We start from the raw sequence: 23,304 nt of genomic DNA, 5'->3' as shown, positions 1-23,304 counted from the left end.
GAACCTTTTCAGATAAGGATAGGGAGATTTCAAGGCCCTGTGTTTAGAGGTTTAGCATGCAAAGCGAGAGCTTTGTGCATCTCAACAGCAAGACTGGTGCAAAACAAAGCAAATAGCACATAACTTTAGTAAAATCAAAGCTTATTCAGCAAACTTTTAGTTGTACGAACATCGGTTTAATGAATATTTCAGAATAACAAACTTTTAGAAAACTCCCAGTGGTTTTCCTATGCATTTTAAACAAAGAAGTCTTTCGGTTAAAGGAATTTTACAAAAGCGAATATTTCACTTGAAAGAACTTGATTTGTGGACTTGGGCTCATTTTTAAATCAGTTCAACGAAGTTTTACACTCTGTAGCGCTGGCACAGCTGATGCCCACCGCCCCCAAATCACCCCTCCAGCGGTGGCGGCGTAACATGGTTTGTGCTTATAGTGTCGCCGAGGCAAAGCAGCCGTGCAGGAGACCTAAACAGGCCACGGGGTGCGTCTGTTTTTTCTTTTTTTTTTTGATCATCGGCTTTGTTCGGCCATCTTCAGTTTGGATAACAAAAGCAGGATTGCAGTTTGTGCGCCGTGCACCTACTTTGGTAATGAGTTCGATGAAATGGAAGCAGTTCTGTATCAGACAAGCTCAAAATCCTTCAGCGTTTGGACAGGGGTCAAAGGCAAGTGGACATTGCAAAGGACTACGGAATCGCACTGTCAACGTTGTCCACGATAGGTCTGTCACCAGCCGGATGTTGACAGCAACACTTCATTTGAAGACTATATGCAGTGTGACATGAGCTCGTTACCTGTGCTGAACTATCAGATCGGGAAACTGTTTCCAGTGTTCTTCCCGAAAAAGAAGAGTATGACGAAGATGCAATGGCAGAGGCAGGTTTGAATACTGTAACTCAAGCCAAGGCTGTAGGATGCCTTGGAAAGTTGCAAGACTTGTATCGCAGCAACAAGCTGTGCCAGAGGAACTGCACAAAAGCATAGACTCTCTGAACAGCTTTGTTACTTCTTGCGCTTCAAGAGCACCAGTGCAAATCAAAATTAGTTTTTATTTCAAAATGAGATAGGCAACAACATAATTGTTACGCACTTCGTATATATTGATCTATATAACTTCATGAATAGTATTTCACACTTTTGACTCTTATGTCTGCTGTGACCTGTGCTGTTCCATATTTTAGTGAATATTCAGTTTAGTGAACTTTCAATTAAGTGAACTATTTCCTTGGGTCTCTCAAAGTTCACTCAAGTGAGAGTTCACTGTACTAGTAATCGTAATTCCCCTTCATATTACCATAGAAACCAATGCATATAAAATCATTTAACAAAGCAAAAATGTTATTCAAATGAATGCAACTAACCTTTTTTTACACAGGTTTTTCCTCATAGCTTTACTGATCTGGTTGCGCCGATTAGGTGGAAATCTGACAGCACATGGCCTTCTTAATATGGCTTATCAGCGATTCTTGAACTTGCTGACTGAGCACTGCTAGCTTCCAGATTCAGTGGAACACTCGTCAGTGGACAACGGCATAAAGAAATATCTTTTTAGAGTGCAGCACTTAGGCGCCCATTCCTGCATTGAGCATCAGCGTGCCTCGTAATCAAGCGAACGAGCACAGCAAAAGACAAAAGCGAATGCCGAGCACCGCAGGAGATGAAAGAAAAGAGCGCGAGAAGGAAAGTGGAGGAGTAGGTTACAGCGAAAGCATAAGGCAGAAAGTGGAGGGGAGACGGCCTGCGCATGCGTTGTTGCGACTGAGGGTCCGAAGATGTGGAATATACTTTCCTCGTGGAGGAGTGAAGGAACATAGAGCTGGGCCCGATATCCAGGACGTTTTACACAAGTTTATATTACATATTTACAAGGAAATTCAAAGTTGTACAAAAAGAGTTCGTGAAGAAGTTGTAGAAGCCGATCTCTCCAGCCATATGTCACTCTTTTTATCCTCTGCGTGTTCGTTGTTCAGTCGCCTCTCCCAATACGGCGTCAGAGACCGATGACCTCGGGTCCCACCAATCACAAGGTTTGCTGCCCTTTCCCTTCAAAGAGAGCTTTGTCGGAAACACACGCATCACTGGTCACAAACCGGGGATGGAGGATAGTACACTGACCTCGTCTCCGGCATGGACGCACCAATTTGGGCGGCTGACAGGTGAAGGACCGTCACCTCGCTAATTGCCCAAAGCTCTCCTGACAGAGGTACTCCACTGGTGGCCATAAATCGTCCCATTGAGAACAACCGTGACGAGGCTGTCGGCCCGTTTCCCGTAACCGCGCTATCCGTGACTGGAGGTTGTCACGGGGTTAACAGCCGGTCACAACAGCGCTGAGTTGCTGGCGGCCACAGTATTCACAGTCGCGTGAGAGATCTCACCTACGTTTCCGGGGGCAGGGGGGGTGAAGTGGGGAGGGCTAAGCTCGCCCACGGCACAGCTGCTGAGGCTCACCTCTTCAGCCATAATTCATGCAAGTCTTTCTCTGCTCGCGTACATTTCGATCGCATTTTTCGTCTTTCACCGTGGCTGTTTGTTGATTCACAATTGTGACGATACTCTGTCTCCCTGCTTGCACTGTGTGTTGCCCCTTTGCGCTGAGGTCAGTCCGCGGTACCAACGTGTGTGATGGGGATCACTGCTCCTGCAAGGGGCGATGGTGAGCGGCTACAGGTAAGGCTCGATGTGACAATTCCTTGGGAGTTGTCGCCACTGACACTGGTGGCACAATTTCCCAGCAACAAAGAGTTGCTCTCATCATTGGTGGAACGAAGGCATCAGAAGCATAGTGCCGCGCAAGACGGGTTGCGCAGAAACGATGGCTACGATATGTCGCCAGAGTAGCGGGCGTCGTCTGTATGGAAACAAAGCACTGCGTGAGTGGAGGTCTGTCTGCAGCGGCTGCTGTGAATCACGCCCATGCATCACCCACGCGCTGCCTCTTGCGATCTCCCGATTAGCAAGGCGACTGAGTCGCACCACACTTCGCTCCGTTTGCAATGTGCCACATGAGACAGATTGTCCACACCAGCTATGGCACTCACAGCATTCTCTTCCAAATATAAACCGTGTACCTATATAATCATAATACAAGATATTGGCACGCAAAATGGAAACGGGTATAGGGCTACGCTCAAATTTTACATCAGGGAGTACTGTAATGGTTGGTGCTTTTCTTTTTGTTGTTTTTATAAGCATCTGCTTGCATACGGCAACGAGTATTGTGTGAAATTTGATTCTCACAGCACTGTGCCGGGACTTTGGCAAATGCTGCAACACCTTGTCTTACAGCAGTTTTTCTTAATAGTGCGACACAGGACGAAGGAAAGAGGCATATAAGACAGAGCGTCAGCCCTGTGCCTCTGTAAGAAGCACAAGACTAATGCTCTATAAGACCTGTTGCATCACTACTTCACTGCACATGACGACGGTTAACATGAATTAGCACTGACTGCTGCATTAAAAAAAGGTTGCAATATCACCTGAAATGTGAAGCATTGATTGTGATAGCAAGTTATTAGACAGCTATATATGCAGTCAGGTTAGTGGCTTTATCAGCTGTAAAAGCTATAACATTCGCTTACTAATTATTAACAAGCACGATGTCAAGTATGACCACGGACATTCCCTATATATCGCAACGCTGGCATGATGAGAGGCAGTAGCAGTGAGGGAATTCTCTTCGCGCAGCCTCTTGCTTCAATGCGAACTAGGCGTGCAATAACAGCACACACAATGCCATCAGCTATCTCAGGTCAATTAGCCTCTGAACCCACCTCAGATTACCTTCAAGACCAGACGCACATGGCCGTGCTCAGCTGCACCATGTGCAGCCACTGTCGGAGTAGAAGTGGAGATGCGCGCTGCCTTGTCTTAACATCCTGCCCCTCTATACCCCCACCTTCCTCCCTTGCGTGCACCAGAAGACGCCACCACACCAATCTACCACACATCATGTCTCACCTTTGCATGCTTTCCCTCGCACCTACAACATACAGTGCGTGGCCATGATGTTATCGCTCTTGGACTTTATACAGAACATTACAGCGACAACTACGGAAATTCCCCTGAAGTGTCCATATAATTAAAAGCAGCTCACCTTGCTGGTGAAAATACAGGAAAAAAATTATCTTTTGCAGTCCTTCGACCATGCGGAGTGCACCTTTAAAAAATTTTAAAAAGTCGCTCTTTCACCCCAAATGCAAAGCATCGATTGCGATAGCAAATTAGTAGACAGCCATACGAAGCAAGGTATCGGCCGTATAAACTTCTCAACATTCTCTTACTGACTAAATTAACAATTGCATGGTACGTGACGGCATCTTTGCCAGCATGGTTACCTCGCTGTCAAATTAAGCGCTTGCGTGACTAAATGCGGCAGCAGCGGCGAGCAAAGTGACCTTCGTGTTGTCCATCGCTTCAACGCAAATTGAGCGGCGAGAACACAGTACACGCAAAGCTACAAGCCGTCGGCCCCCACCTAGACTCTGCCCAAAAAGATCGCTTTCAAGATAAAGCCTGCGCGACCGTGCCATACGCAGATGCTGCCAAAGTACAACCCCCCACTACCTCGCCTCCCTCACGTGTAATGGAAGACGGAGCTTTCTCCCTACTTTTCTCCCTTGCACGTGAGAGATTGAGCCACAATCGTACGCTCATCCTCGCCCGCTTTCACTCGCACACGCAGCAAACGGCATGTGGCAATGGTGTTTATACACAACATCATGACAACGATGACAGCAAAAATGTGCCCGAAGGGTCGATATAACTGCTATCGCAATAAAAGTGTTTGAGCTCACCCATTTTACTAACTGCCTTTCCTGGTGGTCAATGTCAGTCATGAGGGCAGAAAATCATTATACTGAATTAATATGACAGAAGTTCAGTTGCCCCTTTAACCTTGTTATAGTGAGGTTTTATTATAGATCCTATGAAGTAGAGTCGCAGCAAATCTACAGTAGAGTTTCAACCAAACTCCCCTAGATCAGAACAATAACTTAAATAATTTGTTTCATATCGCAAGTAAAGTCAACACTACCTAAACAATTACTGTTTATTCTAGGTTTGAAGCCTTATCATATACTGCACGATTAATACACCTCCTTGAAAGCCTTTTAATTTACAAAGATTCAATGGCGCTTAAAACTCCTTTAATATACATGTGCTGCTGGAATTCCTTGAGAACTGGGGCTAACTTTTGAACATTTTAAAGTCACGAACTCCACATAGGGGCTATGCTATGGACACTGTCTATCAGAAAACAATCCTACATATTTTTTTAAAGGGTGTTGCTAAACGATTGGAATGTGACACGTCCACAGCCACATAGGACAGGTTCCATCATATAGCTAAACAGAGCCCGATCAAGCGACGAAGCCGTGCCACCACTTTATTGCTTTGTTAGTTGGTTTACACTGCAGCCATCATGACTCCATTTGCAAGCCACAGTTTCTAGAAATGCCTGGTTGAAAGTAAGTTTCAGTCACTTGGCTTTGACACAACAGGCATTTTTGCATTCCACCCCCATTGAAATGTGGCCACCGCAGCTGGGATTAGATCCCGTGCCCTCCGGCTCAGCAGCACAGCACCATAGCCACTCCGGTGGGTAGTATCGTCATCGCATTGTATCCAGTGCACGCCATTAGTATCGGCTACGATGTGCAGCTTTTTTAGCTGTATTGAGTTTTAGAATAGGGGCCCCAAAGAGCTTTGTGGGTGTTAGAGTTAGGGCACGCGAATGTGAAGAGTTTTAGAATAGGGTTTTGTGTTTGCGGATAGTGTCTTGCACCTGCAGCGCTACTACGGCATCAAAGAAAAGCTATTGCAAATAAAATATATCATTTTATCATAAGAGTAATTTTAACATTGGTGTTTCTATGTTTAATTACAATTTAGAGGTTATAATTTCTATTAGCAGCAAGCAATTAGTTGTGCTTAGTTTCAAGTAACCAACTTTACGTGCCTTCACCAGCCAAGTTAAGCCGTGTTAGGCCTAGGAGCCATTAAATTGACAGTCGAATTCGGAATCGGCGGCGTCTAATAAATCAATCTTCATCACACACGCTAGTTGTGAGAAAGTGATAACCGCAGTCACTTTTCCTAGCTTGTGAACTTCACACATTACACGAATCGAACCCAGGTAGGTGCTAGGTTAGAGCCATTGCTTCAATGGGTGCCGCCATGTTTGTCGATGCGAAGCTTTTGCGGCAGCTCTTCGGGCTCCCGCTAAATCATGGCAATAGCATGCCCTACACAAAACCCAAACATAGTCTGCGTCTCGTACATGTGCAGTGGCTTCGATGCTATTTCTCTAGGGCCCCAAAGCTTTGTGGCCCCTATTCTAAACTCTCTATTGTGCTTTTGGGTGCATGAAGAGGGCATCACTGAAAAAAAAATGTACGTGGATATCGAAAGCATGGTGTGCAGTTTCGTTCGAGACTGTCATCAAAAGTTTCAAGGTGATGGGTATCTCAAATAGTACGGACAGTACAGAAAACCACCACCTTTAATTGGGAGGGCACTGATGAGGCTACCTCATTAACCAGTAGCCTGCCTCATGTAACATGTGAAATTTCTTGAAGTGCGGTCCTCGCACAACTACAGCAAGCACGGTGGCACAACACCTTTTATTAACTATATAAACATTATTCTATTGAGTCCTGATGAAACGCCTACACAGAAATTAAGCATCTATCCGTGCAAGTTACAGAAACAATCATGAAGACGGTGACTTGGCAGCGTGTGTCTCGGCCCACTTGCGCTCAAACTCTTCCTGCTCTCTCCAAGCTTTCATCTTTGGATCCTCGTACTCTTCTTCTGGATAAATACTGAAGGGTTGCAGGTCTTTGTACTTTCCTGCATGGGGGTTCAAAAAAGGCAGTGCTGCACAAAGTAACCCATGGTACATACGCAAGGCTATGCATTTGTGTGTGCCGAAAATCTTGTGGGCAAGTGAATTTGAACAACCACTCCTTGCACAGGGTGCACCAGCTAATGTTAGCCAACCTGTTAAGCAAAATTGGTTCAACATATGTATGTAAGACCTACGATGCCCTCTTCAACCACAGGATAATTTTTGTGTACAAATTATTCAGCTAATTATACAATAATTATTCAACCTCTTAATTGTTTAATGCACAAGTTTGTTTGATGGCACAAGTTCTGATGGAAAAGTTGCTATTTTGTTCTAAAACATCCCATACAGTTGATTTCGGTGAGCTACGTCCTGCGTAATTGTTTTTTGCACGCTTTAGTCGTAGTGCACAAAGTATGAAGAGTGCCATGCAATTACCCAACTGTGCGCTGCAACACCAATAGCCCCAAAAGTGATTTGAAGGAACTAACTCTGTTCACTGCCTCATTCGGCAATTGCCTGGTTATCGCATAGGATGCAATCATCTCATAGAACACGCAGCTCATGATCAGCAGAAGCCAATATCAACACCAACAGTTTGCCACTTCCAGGCAGTTGCCAAGTTGGCCAATGAGTGCAGTCACTTCCTTCAAATCACTTTTGGTGTCACAGCACGTGGGCGCATAATCACAAGGCACATTTTATATTTCACGCATTGTGAGTCAAGCACAGTATAATAATTATGCAGGAAGTAGCAAGCTGAAAATAACTGAATTTGGTGTTTTAGGATGCAGTAACAGCATTTTTTTTTTATTGTGACACACTTAATTCAAAAATTAAATGAGTTCTATAACTACTTGGGTAGTTAGCACACAGACATTATCCTGGTGGCAGAAAAGGACTGATAACCGAACACCATAGGTCTCATAACTGTTCATCGTAGGAGTGTCTTAAACAGCTTGGTTAACACGTTGGCTGAGAGCCCTGCATAGCTCATTTATAGAAAAAGAGCACTTGTAACAAATATTGTAATTTCTCATGTCCTTTTACTCACATTCAATGTAATTTGGATACATATTTAATTAACCATGTATACAAAGTTTAATAAAGCAAATATTCATCGAGAGGACAGAATGAGGGAAAAAGAAATATAAAAGTGTAGCTGTTAGCAGTCTTTACAGAATGTTACACCCAGGGTTTGTTGCAGCTTTCTTGCAAAATAAATTCAAGTGTTTTTAACAGACTTCTATGGCCCAGACAAAAAAATTTTCAAGGACCAAAGAAACCTTGACAGTTTGAAAGCAACAGTGTTGTTAAGAATGAGAAAACGTAATTGTGCACCAACAAAAAAGGGCACATGAAGTGAGTTTAGCAAGCAAACCACCACCAGTAACATCCGTGACCACCATAGAGCTCCTAACCAACCTTATAGCCAGATATACAAACAAAATCTGCGAAGTCAAAGATTTTTAAGCGTCACGGCAAAAAACAGAAAAACAAGACACATGTGCAGCACTTAGTGGAATTAAAACCCCAAAAATGTCATTTCAATATTAAAAAGTCACAAGGGTTGCTACGAGACTTTTGCACTTATGCCAGCTTCTGAAAGGTATCTGGACTGCATCACCAAAAACAAGTAATGAGTGCCATCATCACAAGTGGTCAACTGATCACTGTCAACCAGACAGATATGTCTATAATCAAAAGAAATAAGAAAGCCAAGAACAGTTTAAAATATACAACATTTTACCTTCCCCATTTTATCAACACAAAGCTCTGCAAAATAGCAAATCTTAGCTCTAACTCTATTTGAGCTATCAAAAACCAAGTCAGCCTTCATGGCTAACATTCCCTCAATGTGACAAATCGCAGGTGAATCACTCTATTTATACAAAAGCCTGTGCCACCTTCTTCTCGAAGGAGCTGCCATCCCTGCCAGCAGAAAACATCACTGCTGCTGCCTCCAAGTCACATATGTACTAACCTGCAGCACAAAGGTATCAAGCAATAGCAAAAACTCTGGGATTATTTTGAAATGAACAGCGTGCAAAACCACTCCTGGAAACATGCCACACAGCAAAAGACGGGAAAGAATAAAAACAAAGGCGGGCAGGGAATATGGTGTCGTAATATGGGCCCAACAGAGGAGAAAACAGGAGAGGAATGTAGTTTGCAGATGTAGTAATTTGCTTCCTTGCACCAGTGACTTGAAACATTGTATTGTCTTGTATCTTTGCTATTACTAAACCATTTCTAATAATTCTTGCAGTAAAAAGCACCCTGGACAACACCTTACAACTTCTAGTACATAGCCAGAGTTTCTGACAGGGCCTGGTAAGAGGGCCTTTTACATATTGCCACCAAAGAGAAAGAACCACCACATATCGATCACAGGTGACTGACGTTTTGTGGACACAGTTTGAAAAGAGTTAAGAACAGTAATAAAAAAAAATGTTTGTCTGGGAACTTAAAAGCATCCCTTTAGCAATAAATTTAGTAATGTTAGCATGGCTAGTTACTATACAGGTGCACAGTCCAATGGGGCGCTGAAGTGTATATCTGAAATTAAGCATCCTGCCAGTTAGCCACCTAAATCTATTGCTGCATTTCAGAAAACAAATAGCAACACAGAATTATCAAACCATCAGCACTTACCTATGCGAAACCGCTCTTTCCTCATTTCGTCAACTAGCCAGCTAGGTGTGCCTTTTGGAATCTTGTAGATGTTTGGGTATTTTGGCATGGGTGGTTCATCTTCCAGAGGATTAAGGGACTTCAGACGCTTCAGGTAAACTTCTTCCCGAATGTCTCTGGGGTCTCGGTATTTGTCAAGATATCTACACCCCACAGAGCAGATTGTCAAGAGGATGAAAAAAAAATATTACTCTGTGCTGTATGAAACACGCAGCATAATCACAGTGCTATCTGATAAAGCACCCCTCGTCAAAGCGGTTGTAATGGCAGTTTTGCCAGGCTTCATTCTCGTAAGCATGCACCTCACTATTTTTGCAACAATAATGGTGACCTGCTGCATGCAATGTTTCATTATGCTCTTAGGCGTTCTCTCTCTGCAGTAGAACATTTTGCTTTCTGTTTTGCTTCTGCAACAATCTACATCTTTAGTGGAGGATTTTAGCTTAGGGGACACACATTGCTAGTCAAATATCAACAAAATGATGCTTCTGCTAATCTGTGGCTGAGCATTTAAAATGGGCAAGCAATTGTTTGGTAGTTTGGTAGTGGTGGTGCCATTTGCATGGCTATGCACATATGTTGCCCTGCTCATCACATAGCTGCTGAAGCACTGTGGTAATGAACTGTTGTGTCATGGTTACACAATGTTTTCAAGTAGAGGAAGAGCACTTAACACAGCTATCACTGGAAAAGATTATTCCAGTCAAATTATGAGCAGTTAATATCAACCGGTAGTGTAAACATTGAAAAGCTATGAGAGATGCAGTATATGAGCCACCTTTTATTTACACGTAGTCAAATTGCATGTACCGCATGCTGCCTGCACAAGTAATACCGTGATTACTCGATTCTAATGTGCCCTCGATTGTAACGCGCACCCGTTTTCCGTGACAAGAAAAAGAAACACCTTCAATTGTAATGCATACCCATTTGCCGTGACCTAAAAAAATAAATATCCTTTGCAGAACCGAGCACCTCATTATTTCAAACAGAAATACAACTTTCTCTCATTTGGAAAAACAAAGATTTACTCCGAATACACTAAAGTTGCAATTAATAAAAAAAGTCACAGTTTCGCCCGAAAGGTGAAGAATCGATTGCGATAGCAAATTAGTAGGCAGCTATACGAAAAGCAGGGATAGTAGTTTTATCAGCCGTATAAACTTTTAAACATTCACTTCCTAACTAAATTAGCAAACATGGTGTCACGCGCACACAAGCAGACATGAACACGTCTCGCTCAATGACCACGGAAACTTTTTAGGAGCATACTGGAGTGAGGAGGTGCGGTAGCAGACGCGAGCGAATTGACTTTTGTGCGGCCTCTTGCTTCAACGTGAACTAAGCGACGTGAACCAAGCAACGAGAACACAGCACAGTGGGCGTAAATGCATAGACTGCCTCCATATCGCAGATCGCTTTCAAAATAGGGGCTGTGCGGCCGTGCCTATGCAGCAGCCACCAGAGCAGAACGCCTCTCCTCTTTGCACCAGTCCCACACGCAAGTTTCGGGAACTCCAAATACCCGTGATGCAGCCTGATTTCCACCCATCTCCGCACACACGATCACTTTCCTTTTAATTGCGGCATCGTGATGAACACCTTCTTTTTTTTAAATCTGACAATGGTGTGCATGAATTTGACTTCCTCCAGTGCACTACATCTGCAGGCTTGGAGTGATGCCCAACACCGCAAAAGATGCCGAGAGCGAGTGGGGCTATACTAATCCAGGTACAACCAAATTAAGAAGGCCCACAAAGTTTCAACAAAGACACTGCCTCACCAAAACAGGAATTGGCCTCCCTGGTGCAGTATTCGGCCACCCCCTCCCTCATGATTCCTACAATTATCCCATGGCCCTCAGTCCCCAGTAGCTGCGGAGCACCTGACCATGGTGGCAGTCAGACCTGTGATGCAGCAGAGAGTGCGAAGAATCTCTGGACCCAGACAAGCCACCAATGGAAACTGACCCCGGTAACCTTTAACAGCCAAACTCTGTCGAGTGAGGCTAGCTTAGCAGGACTCTTTGAGGAACTATCAGATATTGTTTGGGATATCATTGGCCTTAGCGAGATTAGAATTGGTAAGGCTTATACAGTGCTGACTAACGGCCATGTCCTCTGCTATAGAGGTCTCCCAGATAAGAAGCAATACGGGGTAGGATTCCTAATTCATAAGGACGTAGCGGGCAACATTGACGAATTCTACAGCATTAATTAGAAGGTAGCAGTAGTCATAATCAAACTTAATAAGAGGTACAGATTACAGGTGGTACAAGCCTATGCTCCAACCTCCAGTCATGATGATGATGAAACATATCAGTTTTATGAATATGTGGAATTAGCTATGAGAAAAGTGAAAACTCAGTATACAGTAGTGGGCGACTTCAATGCAAAAGTGGGGGAAACGCAAGCTGGTGAATAAGCAACTGGCAACTACGGCGTAGGAACCCTAGAGGAGAGATGCTGGTAGAATTCGCAGAAAGAAATAAGCTTCGAATAATGAACACTTTCTTCAGGAAGCGTAGCAACAGAAAGTGGACCTGGAAAAGCCTTAATGGTGAAACAAGAAATGAAATTGATTTCATACTTTCTGCCGATCCCAGCATGTGCAGGATGTAGAAGTGATAGGTAGGAAAAAGTGCAGTGATCATAGGTTAGCGAGGGCTAGCAGTCACCTCAATTTGAAGAGAGAAAGAGTAATATTGGTCAAGAAGAAACAGGTCAACTTAGAGGCAGTAAGGGTAAAAGCAGACAAATACAGGCTGGTACTTGGAAACAAGTATGCAGCCTTAGAACAGGGAGATGAATATGACATAGAGGTAATGAATGTAACAAGGAGACACAATCTCTTCAATGCTATTCACTGCGTGCTTGGAAGAAGTATTCAAGCTATTAAACTGGGAAGGCCTAAAGGTAAGGATCGACGGCAAATACCTCAGCAACCTTCCGTTTGCCAATGACATTGTTCTATTCAGCAAACGACTTACAACATATGATTGAGGACCTTGACAGAGAGAGAAAGGGTGGGGTTGAAGATTAATATGCAGAAGACAAAGATAATGATGAATAACCGGGCAAGGAACAAGACTTCAGGATTGCCAGTCAGCCTCTAGAGTCTGCGAAGGAGTATGCTTACCTAGGTCAATCACTCACAGGGAACCTTGATCATGAGAAGATAATTCACAGAAGAATAAAAATGGGTTGGATCGCATACAGCAGACATTGTCAGCTCCTGATTGGAAGCTTACCATTATCAGTGAAAAGGAAGGTGTACAATCGGTGCATTTTACCGGTGATGACATATGGGGCAGAGAATCCGACTGACAAAGAAGTTTGAGAACAAGTTAAGGACCGCGCAAAGAGCGATGGAACGAAGAATGCTAGGCATAACGTTAAGAGATAGAAAGAGAGCGGTTTGGATCAGAGCAAACGGTTATAGCCGATATTCTAATTGACATTACGAGAAAAAAAAATGGCGCTGGGCAGGTCATGTAATGCGCAGGTTAGATAACCGTTGAACCACTAGGGTTACAGAATGGGTACCAAGAGAAGGAAAGTGCAGTAGAAGACGGCAGAATACTAGGTGATGCGATGAAATTAGGAAATTTGCGGGTGCTAGTTGGAATCGGTTGGCGCAGGACAGGGGCAATTGTAGATCGCAGGGAGAGGCCTTCGTCCTGCAGTGGACAAAATAGGCTGATGATGATGATGATGAGCACGATGTGTCTTCGCAGTCGGCACTTCCATACTGATAGAGCAAACGCAGAAAACGGAAAGATAGACGGTGTACTAACCTAAGCCAGCACCACCTCTATTTTTTCTGTGCCTGTTAGGTCGCACCCATTTTAACTGGTGTCCCGTCATCGCTCTGTTGCTCCGATTGACTGCATGGTGACACTACGCTATTACCCTCTCCCCGCGGTAGCAGCTGCGGTGCGCTGCAGCCGTTGCTAACCTACGCATTGTTTTTATTTATTTTTATTATTGTTGTTGTATCTTATTTTTTTGTTGTATCTTATTACTGCATGAGAGCATAGTGCAAAAAGAAGTGTTCAAAAATATGTCGCATTACCTCGGAGCATCTGAAGTGCTCTGCTGATGACGAGAGCCCGAGTTAAGAATAAACTGGATTCACAGAAATAAGTGAGAAAGCAAAAGAACAATTTAATAATATTGTGACAAGAGACTTGTGTGAAACAAACATGTATGAACCACTAAAGCTCAACAAACATGGACGTGGATCAGTCCAGTGTGGAAGATGGCGTACAAGCAACAAGTGCACTATCGTTTAACCATCAAAGCTTTAAGTACTTGCGAGACAGTGGCTTGTTTTCATAAAGCCTGGCTACTGCTTTCTTGTCAGTGAAGTGAACAGCATAGTATGTGAAAAGTGGCTTCATGAATTTCTTACATACATGTCTGCACCTTTGGCTTTTGCCGTAATGGTCACAAAAGAGAACTGGCAAGGCAACAATAATGTCAACACTGTGCATTAAACACGTTTGCAAGGGCTTATGCAGGGATGCGCGGTCTGAAAGCATCGTGTCCACAAACCTCTTCAGGGCATGCAGAACTTGCGCCAGATCTTGAGTGGGGTAGCACAGACCTCCTCTGCCCTGGTGCACGATCAAACCACCCATCGCACTAGAACTAGCCCCTTGTGCTTTTGCGACCAGCGACACGCAGCGCTAGCACTCAACTTTCTCACTCGCAAAGCGGGATATGTATCCCACAACAAGGGAAATCGCTGCAATGTCTGGCATTGGAAGAAAAGGTTTTGATGAGATGCACAGTTCACGTGGTGTCTGCTGTGCTAGTTTCACTGACATGCTGTCTGTCTCGCTGCTCCTAATAATGTTGCGTGAGTAAAAGAATGAGCTTGAAGTTTGTACGTTACTGGTGTACGAAGCAGCGACTATTCCCATCTTCAGCATCTTCTCAACTCCAGAAACAGTGCTTCTGACATCCAGCATGTCATTGCACCCAGCACTGCGCCGAAGGGTCCAAAGAGCGATTCTATGGGGTCGCTCGAAAATTTATGTGTCAGTACAAACTTGAATCTTCTCTCTAATGGAAACCTAACGCACTGAATGTTAGACACAGTTGTGAATACCAGGGAGTGGTATGTTTCTTTCGCCAGGAAGTTCTGCGGTTCGCTTACCAATTTCAAGTCTTCAACATATTCGAAGAAAAAAAAAGCTCCAGCCAGTGAAGTCTCGGGTCCTCCGGATCAGAGAACTGCTTGTTGTTGGCAATTGCTGACATCCATAAGGATAAACCATTTGCGCATGTTCTTCATGAACTCCATAGTTAGTCCTACGCTGGAAAACTTTGCATCACAGATATGCCCTGCGTGATTCTTCATGAAGGACAAAGCCGCTGTCATGGCAGGTGAAAACAACTGGACAGCAGGCTTCACTCCCATTTTTTCTATATTTTTAGAAAGAGGTGTTTTCTCATGAGAAAATGGACTGGCTTTAGAATCGAGCCCTGTTGCATCTTGTAGAGGTCCTTTATGTAAGTTGAAGAAATTTCACCATTTTTTCTGAATTCTTTTACCAGAAACTGTGATCGAATGTTTTTTACGATGTAACTCTGATCGAATGCCAGGAACAAACTTCGGCTTGGATCGGCGGGATGAGATACTCGGGTTTGCAGTTTCCCACGCAATAATACTTCCATTGCTGCGACGTTTATTTTATGGTTGTCAGTCACAACCCGAACGATTTCAAATCCCACCCAGTTCTTTGGTCTTTCTGATGACATGCTTTGTGGCTTCTGCAAGTAGCCCACCAGTGCAGGCTCTCGTGAAGAAGTATTCTTCCGAGATTCTGAACCTCGCATGCAAGCCACAGAGCAAAAAGCACAAGAGCGAATTCGCCAGTTCCTTCCTTTCAGACACTAACAAAACATTCTTCAGAACTCTGCTTGATCTGCATTTCATCTATGACGAGGCTGCAACATTCTGGCTTGTTCCATCCTAAGGCATTGCATCTTGATGCTCAGCCTTTATTTTCACAAGATCACTGAAACCTACTTTGCCTGCAGTACTTCCTAGGTACTTCTGAACTGTCATTCTGCATGGGAGTGCGAGGAGCTCTATCCTCAGGTATTCATATGACTTCGTGGAAAGGTTGCGCAAAATTATGCACTGCCGTATAGTGGTTTTGGACCATATTGGTTTTTTTGCCTTGTAGTTCAGCACCTGATCCATAATTAATCTGGCTTTCGTACTGCCCTGAGTCTGCGGCAACTTGAAGAAATTGGTTGACTTCCTTTAGGCGTTGTAGCTCCTTTTTGTAAGCGTCAACGGTTGCCTGGAGCCTCTCATTCCGTGCCTTCCAGGTCCTTTCTTTTTCGCGCCATTTCTTTTGTTCTAGGAAGACTGATGTGGAGCTTCTCCATTCAGCTTGAGTGCGAACTGATCTCAAGGCACGGGCACGCCTGCCCCGTCTACTGACTGCGCATTGGTTGGAAAATGAAGTTCATGCATTTCCTGCTTGTTGATGCCAAAGGAGCAGTATCAGGGTCATCGCTGCAGAGTGCAGGTGTACTTTCTGATGTGACCTGATCACTAGGCCATCTGGGCTCGGGCACTTGAGCAGGCACGTTCATGTAAACTTCGAGTGTGTCTGACAACGATGCAGCGCACGAATGCACTTCCTCAGCAGGTGCAGGCAGGCTAGCCGGCATGGCTGTAGAGGAATCGCGCTTTCTTTTCTGTGTAATGCTAGAACTCCTCACCTTAGGCTGCTCCTTCTTCACGTAGGACAGATAGTGAGGAAAAACACTGGGCACTGCACCTTGCTTGAGCATGCGCCTCTTCGTGTCCTGGTGAAAGTCACTTTCCAAAAAAATGAAGGCTGCATACGGCCGAATAATTTGAATTCGAACTCTGCTTCCAGTTCTTTCTTGCAATAACTTGCAGCCATCGTTCATTTGATGGAAAAAAAACTGTGTTTAAAGGAATCAGTGCAGGCAAAAAAAAGGTTGAGATATTTAGAGCACGGTGACTCCTCGTACATGAGGTTTTGGAAAAAAGTCAAATAGTTATCTAGAGAGTAGAGGCAAGGAGAATTGATTAACGTGTGAAGGAATTTTAGGCATTCAAGTTTGCGACGCTCTGCAAGAGGAGTGAGACTGAGTAGGGGAAGAGAGTTAGATGGCGAAAAATTCCTTGTGTGGTGAAGAGGAAGACGAAGAAGGCGCTCTTGTGTCGGCGGTGCGCGTGATCAGCGTTCATCTACTGCCAGTGCTACTAGACTGTGCCTAGTGCCCCGTAATAAATCATCTTATTACATTTGGTGGAAGGTGCTGCACTCCCCGACCTCACCCTGGAACTTCGCAGCCGAACTTTAACATCTGCTCCAGCCGCTACTATGAACGACGCTCCCAACAATCCGCTTGGCGCATCTGCCGCTCCTGTCATGTGCGGCGCCGTGCAACGGCAGCGGGACCCTCCTGTTTTTAGCGGATCAGGTGAGACTGACGTAGAGGATTGGCTCTCTACCTACGAGCGCGTCAGTGAACACAACAAGTGGGATGACCCGACGAAGCTCCGTAGCGTCATCTTCTATCTTGCTGACGTTGCGAACCTCTGGTTCCACAATCACGAACGGGAACTACAAACCTGGTCCGCTTTCAAGACTGCATTCGCGGAAGTCTTCGGTCGCCCAGCCTTGCGAAAACTCCGTGCTGAACAACGCCTCCGCCAGCGCGCTCAACAGCCCGGTGAGACTTATACAAGTTACATAGAGGATGTCGTTGATATTTGCGCCCGCGTCGATTCCACCATGACTGAAGAAGACAAGGTGAAGCACATCCTCAAGGGCATCGAGGACGACGCATTTCAAATGCTCCTGGCGCGGAACCCTACTTCTGTCGCAGCTGTCGTCACTCTTTGCCAGAGCTTCGATGAGCTGCGTCGACAAAGGGTCCTTGCGCGCAGCGCTCTCGCACCTGGCGACTCTCTCTCGGGCCTCACACTTCGCTCAAACATCACGCCAGCAGCATCGCTCTCTGTTGAGGTTAAGGATTTCATTCGTGAGGAGGTGGCGCGTCAATTGTCTATGCTGCCTCTCCACGATGGACCTCCCCAGCCTGACACATCTCTGGCTGCTCCCATTAGGCGGGCCATTCGCGAGGAACTTGCTGGGTCTTTACCTTTCGCCCAACCCTGCCCTCCCGTGGCTGCACCTCTGACCTATGCCGAAGTCGCCGCGCGACCTGCGCCGCCGACGTTCTCGTTTCCGGCGCCAATGCGACTTCAAGCTGCACCTCCTCCCGCGTCGCCTCCCATTCCATCTCGACGCCCAGTTCAGACCTCTTGGCGCACACGCGACAACCGACCCATATGCTTCGCTTGCGGTGTCGCCGGCCACGTTGCGCGCTTCTGCCATCGTCGTATGCCACCTGCTAACGCTACTGTCGCACCACCTGGATATGCCTATTCCCGCGATACCAGCGGGCATGCGATGCTTCCCGACCACGAGTATTCGCCGCCTCCTCGACGCCCTGTCGGCACCCATCGTTCGCCATCACCTCGTCGTCGCTCACTTTCCCCCTTACGTCGCCGCCAGTCACCTAGCGAGGGAAACTAGTTGCTGCAGTTCCGCAGGCACGAACTGCAAGCTTCGCGACTTCTACAAGGCCTGCACAGTCGCCACGCAATTTATTGGACGTTTTGGTCGAAGGAACCGCCGCAATTGCGCTTATTGATACTGGGGCTGCAGTTTCTGTTATCGACGAAAAGCTTTGTCGCAGTCTCCATAAGGTCACAACGCCGTTGTCTGGTATGCTTCTAAGCACCGCGACTGCGCAGCATATAGCCCCGCTCGCTCAATGTACTGCAAGGGTGGTCATCGCAAGCATTGTCTACGTTGTTGAATTTCTCGTGTTATCATCATGTTCACATGACATTATACTCGGCTGGGACTTCTTGTCTCACCATCGTGCCGTCATCGACTGCGCCCGGGCCGAAGTAGCGCTTTTCCCGCTTGCCGATGCCCCGCTGCCTGACCCCTCTGAACAAAAAGCCTCCAAGCTCACTATTGTGTCCGATACGGACATACCACCCGACATGTGTGTGCTTGTGCCCGTCTCTTGCTCTACCGCGCCAGACGCTACAGTACTTTTTACACCGTCGCCGATTTTTCTACGTCGCAAGGCCCTACCTCTCCCATTTGCCGTCCTCACCACTGTGTCTGGATTATCCTCAATGCTTGTGTGTAACCCGTCTCACTACCATGTGACGTTACTGCGCGGCGAATCACTCGGTCGTGTTCAGCCCCTTGACCCGCTTCACATTCTCGATGTTTCCGACGACACGGCCTGTTATGAACTCGACGCCCTCACTTCTCCCGTGCCGTGCACATCATCATCATCATTGTCGTCGTCGTCGTCAGACGTTCTTGAATCTGTCGTAGACGCCGATCTGCCGCCTCCATATCGCCAGCAAGTCCTCGCGCTTCTTCAGAATTTTCGCTCGTCGTTTGACTGTGACCAACTATCTCTGGGGCGTACGGCAACCGTCACTCACAGCGTACACACTGGTTCCCATCCTCCTTTACGCCAGCGACCATACCGCGTGTCGACAGCCGAGCGACAGATCATTAACGAGCAGGTCGACGACATGCTGCACCGTGGCGTCATTCGCCCTTCCCACAGTCCTTGGGCGTCTCCTGTAGTATTAGTACGCAAGAAGGACGGGTCAATACGCTTCTGTGTGGATTACCGTCGACTCAATAAGATCACTCGTAAAGATGTCTATCCGCTGCCTCGGATAGATGACGCCCTCGACTCCTTGCAAGGCGCGGAGTACTTCTCATCTTTGGATCTTCGCTCCGGCTATTGGCAAGTGCCGATGGCAGATGATGACTGTGAGAAGACAGCTTTCATCACGCCCGATGGCTTGTACGAATTTACCGTAATGCCATTCGGGCTCTGCAACGCGCCCGCTACTTTCGAACGTATGATGGACACCATCCTTCGCAACTACAAGTGGAAAACATGTCTGTGCTACCTTGATGATATCGTGGTGTTTTCGCCAGATTTCCCGACGCACCTCGTTCGCTTGCGTGAGATACTGACCTGCCTTACCTCTGCTGGCCTCCAACTTAACATCAAAAAGTGCCGTTTTGCTGCTCGCAAGTTAACAATATTGGGTCACGTTGTATCGAAGGACGGTGTGCTTCCTGACCCAGCCAAGCTTCGCGCGGTAGCAGAGTTTCCGACGCCCACTACTCTTAAGGCACTCCGCAGCTTTATAGGGCTCTGCTCTTACTTTCGGCGTTTTGTGCGCAATTTTGCGACTATCATCGCACCACTGACCAATTTGCTTACCGCTACCAACGGCATCTCCGCGTGGTCAACTTCCTGTGACGAAGCCTTCCAGCAACTACGTCGCCTACTTACTTCGCCACCGATTCTTCGACACTACGATCCCACAGCGCCTACAGAGGTACATACGGACGCCAGCGGTATCGGACTTGGTGCAGTCCTCGCACAACGGAAAGACGGCTATGACGAGTACGTCGTCGCGTATGCGAGCCGAACTTTAAAGAAGGCAGAAGCCAACTACTCAGTAACAGAAAAGGAGTGCTTGGCCATTATTTGGGCGCTCGTCAAATTTCGTCCATACCTATATGGTCGCCCTTTTGACATTGTCACCGACCACCATTCACTTTGCTGGCTGTCCTCGTTGAAGGATCCGTCAGGTCGCCTAGGGCGATGGGCACTCCGCTTACAAGAATATGATATCCGCGTTGTCTACCGATCGGGCAGAAAGCACTCTGACGCCGATGCGCTTTCCCGATCGCCGCTACCTTGTGATGTGGCTTCAGTGTCTCCGCTCTTCGCATCCATGTCAGCCTTCAACGTCGCTGATATGCCGGACGAGCAGCGTAAGGATCCCCTGCTTTCAACTATGCTAAATTTCCTCCACGACCCATCCGCCACACCCTCTTCTCGAACACTTCGTCGCCAAGCCGCTCACTTTACTGTCCGCGACAACATTCTTTACCGCAGAAATTATTTGCCTGATGGTCGCAAATGGCTGCTGGTGATACCACGACACATGCGTTCTGACATATGCGCTTATTTTCATGCTGCTCCTCATAATGGTCACGCCGGTGTTCTGAAAACGTATACTCGGCTAAGGCAGCGTTTCTACTGGCATGGCATGTATCACTTCGTGCGCCAGTACGTACGCGCTTGCACGGCGTGCCAACGGCGTAAAATTCCCCAGCGCCCTCCTGGTGAGCTACAGCCGCTGCCCTGCCCGGCTCGGCCCTTCGATCGCGTCGGCATAGACCTATACGGGCCACTTCCCTGCAGTTCCTCGGGTAACCGATGGATAATTGTAGGTGTCGACCACTTGACGCGCTACGCCGAGACTGCCGCACTCCCGGCAGCCTCTGCGCGCAAAGTTGCGTTCTTCATCTTGCGGAACTTCGTTCTTCGACATGGCGCACCACGCGAACTGCTCAGCGACAGGGGACGTGTCTTCTTGTCCGAAGTCATCCAAGCCCTTCTCGCTGCATGCAGCATCGTTCAACGCAAGTCTACAGCCTACCACCCGCAAACGAACGGCTTGACAGAGAGGTTCAACCGCACACTCGGTGACATGTTGACAATGTACGTCGCCTCGGATCACAGTAACTGGGACACTGTTTTGCCGTTCGTCACGTATGCCTATAATACGGCCACACAAGCTACCACTGGCTTTTCGCCTTTTTTTCTGCTGTATGGACGAGAGCCCTCGTGTACTATGGACACAATGCTCCCATACCGACCCGACGCTTCCGAATGCACGCCTGTGTCTGAAGCCGCCAAATACGCCGAGGACTGTAGGCAGCTCGCGCGAACCCTTACGACCGCTGCTCAAGGTTGTCAAAAGCTGCTGCGTGACAGTGACGCGCTTACACCAGTTTTCCCGACTGGTTCCCTTGTTTGGTTGTGGGTCCCGCCTCACAGCCCTGGCCTTTCGACCAAACTCCTTGCACGCTATGATGGCCCCTACCGCGTCATAGACCGTACCTCCGCTGTCACCTATGTTGTAGAACCTGTGACACCTTCACCCGACCATAGGCATCGCGGGCGTGACACGGTTCATGTCAACCGACTTAAGCCGTACTATGACCCCCTCATCCTACCTACGCCGTAAGTCGCCAGGATGGCTCCTCTTCTCTCCCGAGGGCCATTGTGGTGAAGAGGAAGACGAAGAAGGCGCTCTTGTGTCGGCGGTGCGCGTGATCAGCGTTCATCTACTGCCAGTGCTACTAGACTGTGCCTAGTGCCCCGTAATAAATCATTTTATTACACTTGTCATATCTCCTACAAATAAAAAAGCACTGTCTTTTTTTGCACTGATTCTAGTTTTCTGACGCCACAGAGTTTGTGGGGATTCCATACAATGCAGCCATATTCGAGGATGGGACGAATGAGGGTTTTATAGGAAAGTTTAGTTTCTTGAGGAGCAAGACGCAGCATACAATGTAAGTAACCTAGTGTTTTAAGGGCCTTGTTACAGGTGACAATGTGTTTTGACCATGACAAATCGTGTGTTAGTAGGATACCTAAGTATTTGAATTTGAAGACCCTAGTTTCCGTAGCTCTTTGTCCACTGGTATGTCATAAAGGACACTCCAGGGTCTTTCTTTTGCTGGCTCAACGTACAAAACAGTACACAACAGCAGCGCATACTGACATGTAAAACACCACAGGAACATTACCGTTGCAGCAAACAGACAGACCTACGTCTACCACTGCCAGAAACCTACAGGTTAAGAGTGTCGTCTGCAAGTTGGCGGAGGTGGGAATTGTGGCCCCGGTAAGACTCATAACAACAACTTATTCCAACATTACTTTTTCATTTCGTGCAGAGATTACTTCTTTTATTGTCATTGCGAAAACACCCAATAACCTTTGTAGTTCTTGCTCGCATACGACATAAGCACGGCGTAAAATGTCCACAAACCGCTGGCGCGCGGGCAGCGAAGAACGTCATCTGCAAGCAGCAATACAGTGGAGCCGCCAAGCGGCATCTCGGGACAAAATCGGGACAAAATCGAGAGTAACAGGACAGGGTACGGCGGATGCCGCGATGCTCACGCAGCAGGCACAGAAAAAAATAAAGGAGGCACTGCCTAAGCATACGTACTATAGCACATGGAGGAAGCTATGGCAGCTAGGCTCGAAGTGCGTACGAGGCGGCCACTTTTAAATGCCGATGGCGATATGGTAACACTAGGGTCGTACTCGATTCTAACACGCACGCTATTTTTGGACCCGTTTTATCTGGAAAAAAGTGCACATTAGATTCGAGTAAATACGGTACTTACGGCCTAGATGAGACAACAGTGAAGGTTATCAGTTTAAGAAACTTTGCATACTATGCAAACAGTATTACCCACCTCTGGGGTCTCTATATCTATATATACAACTTACCATCAGCCAACACCATATAACAAAAAGCCCTTTTGTAGCAACATATAACAAGAACAAACCACTCTCTTCTGTTGCTTATAAGGGTAGAAGAACAAGGTGCTATAGTTCTACCAGAGATGCTTATCTAGAACAGAGTTCTACGTGCAACACTTCAACTTAGTCTGCAAATGCCGAATGAAATTTTGCAAGCAGCTTACGTATTAAAAGGCTCCCTGTGAGGGTACAGGACTTGCTTTGGGACATATTCTGGAGGGTGAACATATTCAAATGTGGGCACCCGCATCTCTGCAAATAGATCATACTTACATATC

At 46.6% G+C, this 23,304-nt stretch overlaps 1 protein-coding gene across 1 annotated transcript in view; it reads right to left on the bottom strand.

Moving 5' to 3' along the window:
• Positions 1 to 6,605: 6,605 nt before the first annotated feature.
• Positions 6,606 to 23,304, bottom strand: part of mRpL38 (mitochondrial ribosomal protein L38) — a 55,102-nt gene continuing 38,403 nt past the window's right edge. The window contains exons 7-9 of the mRNA XM_050194196.3: positions 23,191 to 23,278; positions 9,507 to 9,688; positions 6,606 to 6,853 (exon numbers count right to left, since the gene is read on the bottom strand). Of these exons, the coding sequence (XP_050050153.1) occupies positions 6,714 to 6,853; positions 9,507 to 9,688; positions 23,191 to 23,278 (410 nt within the window). The 3' untranslated portion in view covers positions 6,606 to 6,713. The remainder of the gene's footprint in view (positions 6,854 to 9,506; positions 9,689 to 23,190; positions 23,279 to 23,304) is intronic.

Source organism: Dermacentor andersoni, chromosome 1 (assembly GCF_023375885.2).
Source record: "Dermacentor andersoni chromosome 1, qqDerAnde1_hic_scaffold, whole genome shotgun sequence".
Taxonomy (NCBI): domain Eukaryota; kingdom Metazoa; phylum Arthropoda; class Arachnida; order Ixodida; family Ixodidae; genus Dermacentor; species Dermacentor andersoni.
The sequence above is the reverse complement of the archived record's forward strand: the minus strand, read 5'-3'. Positions and strand labels throughout refer to the sequence as shown.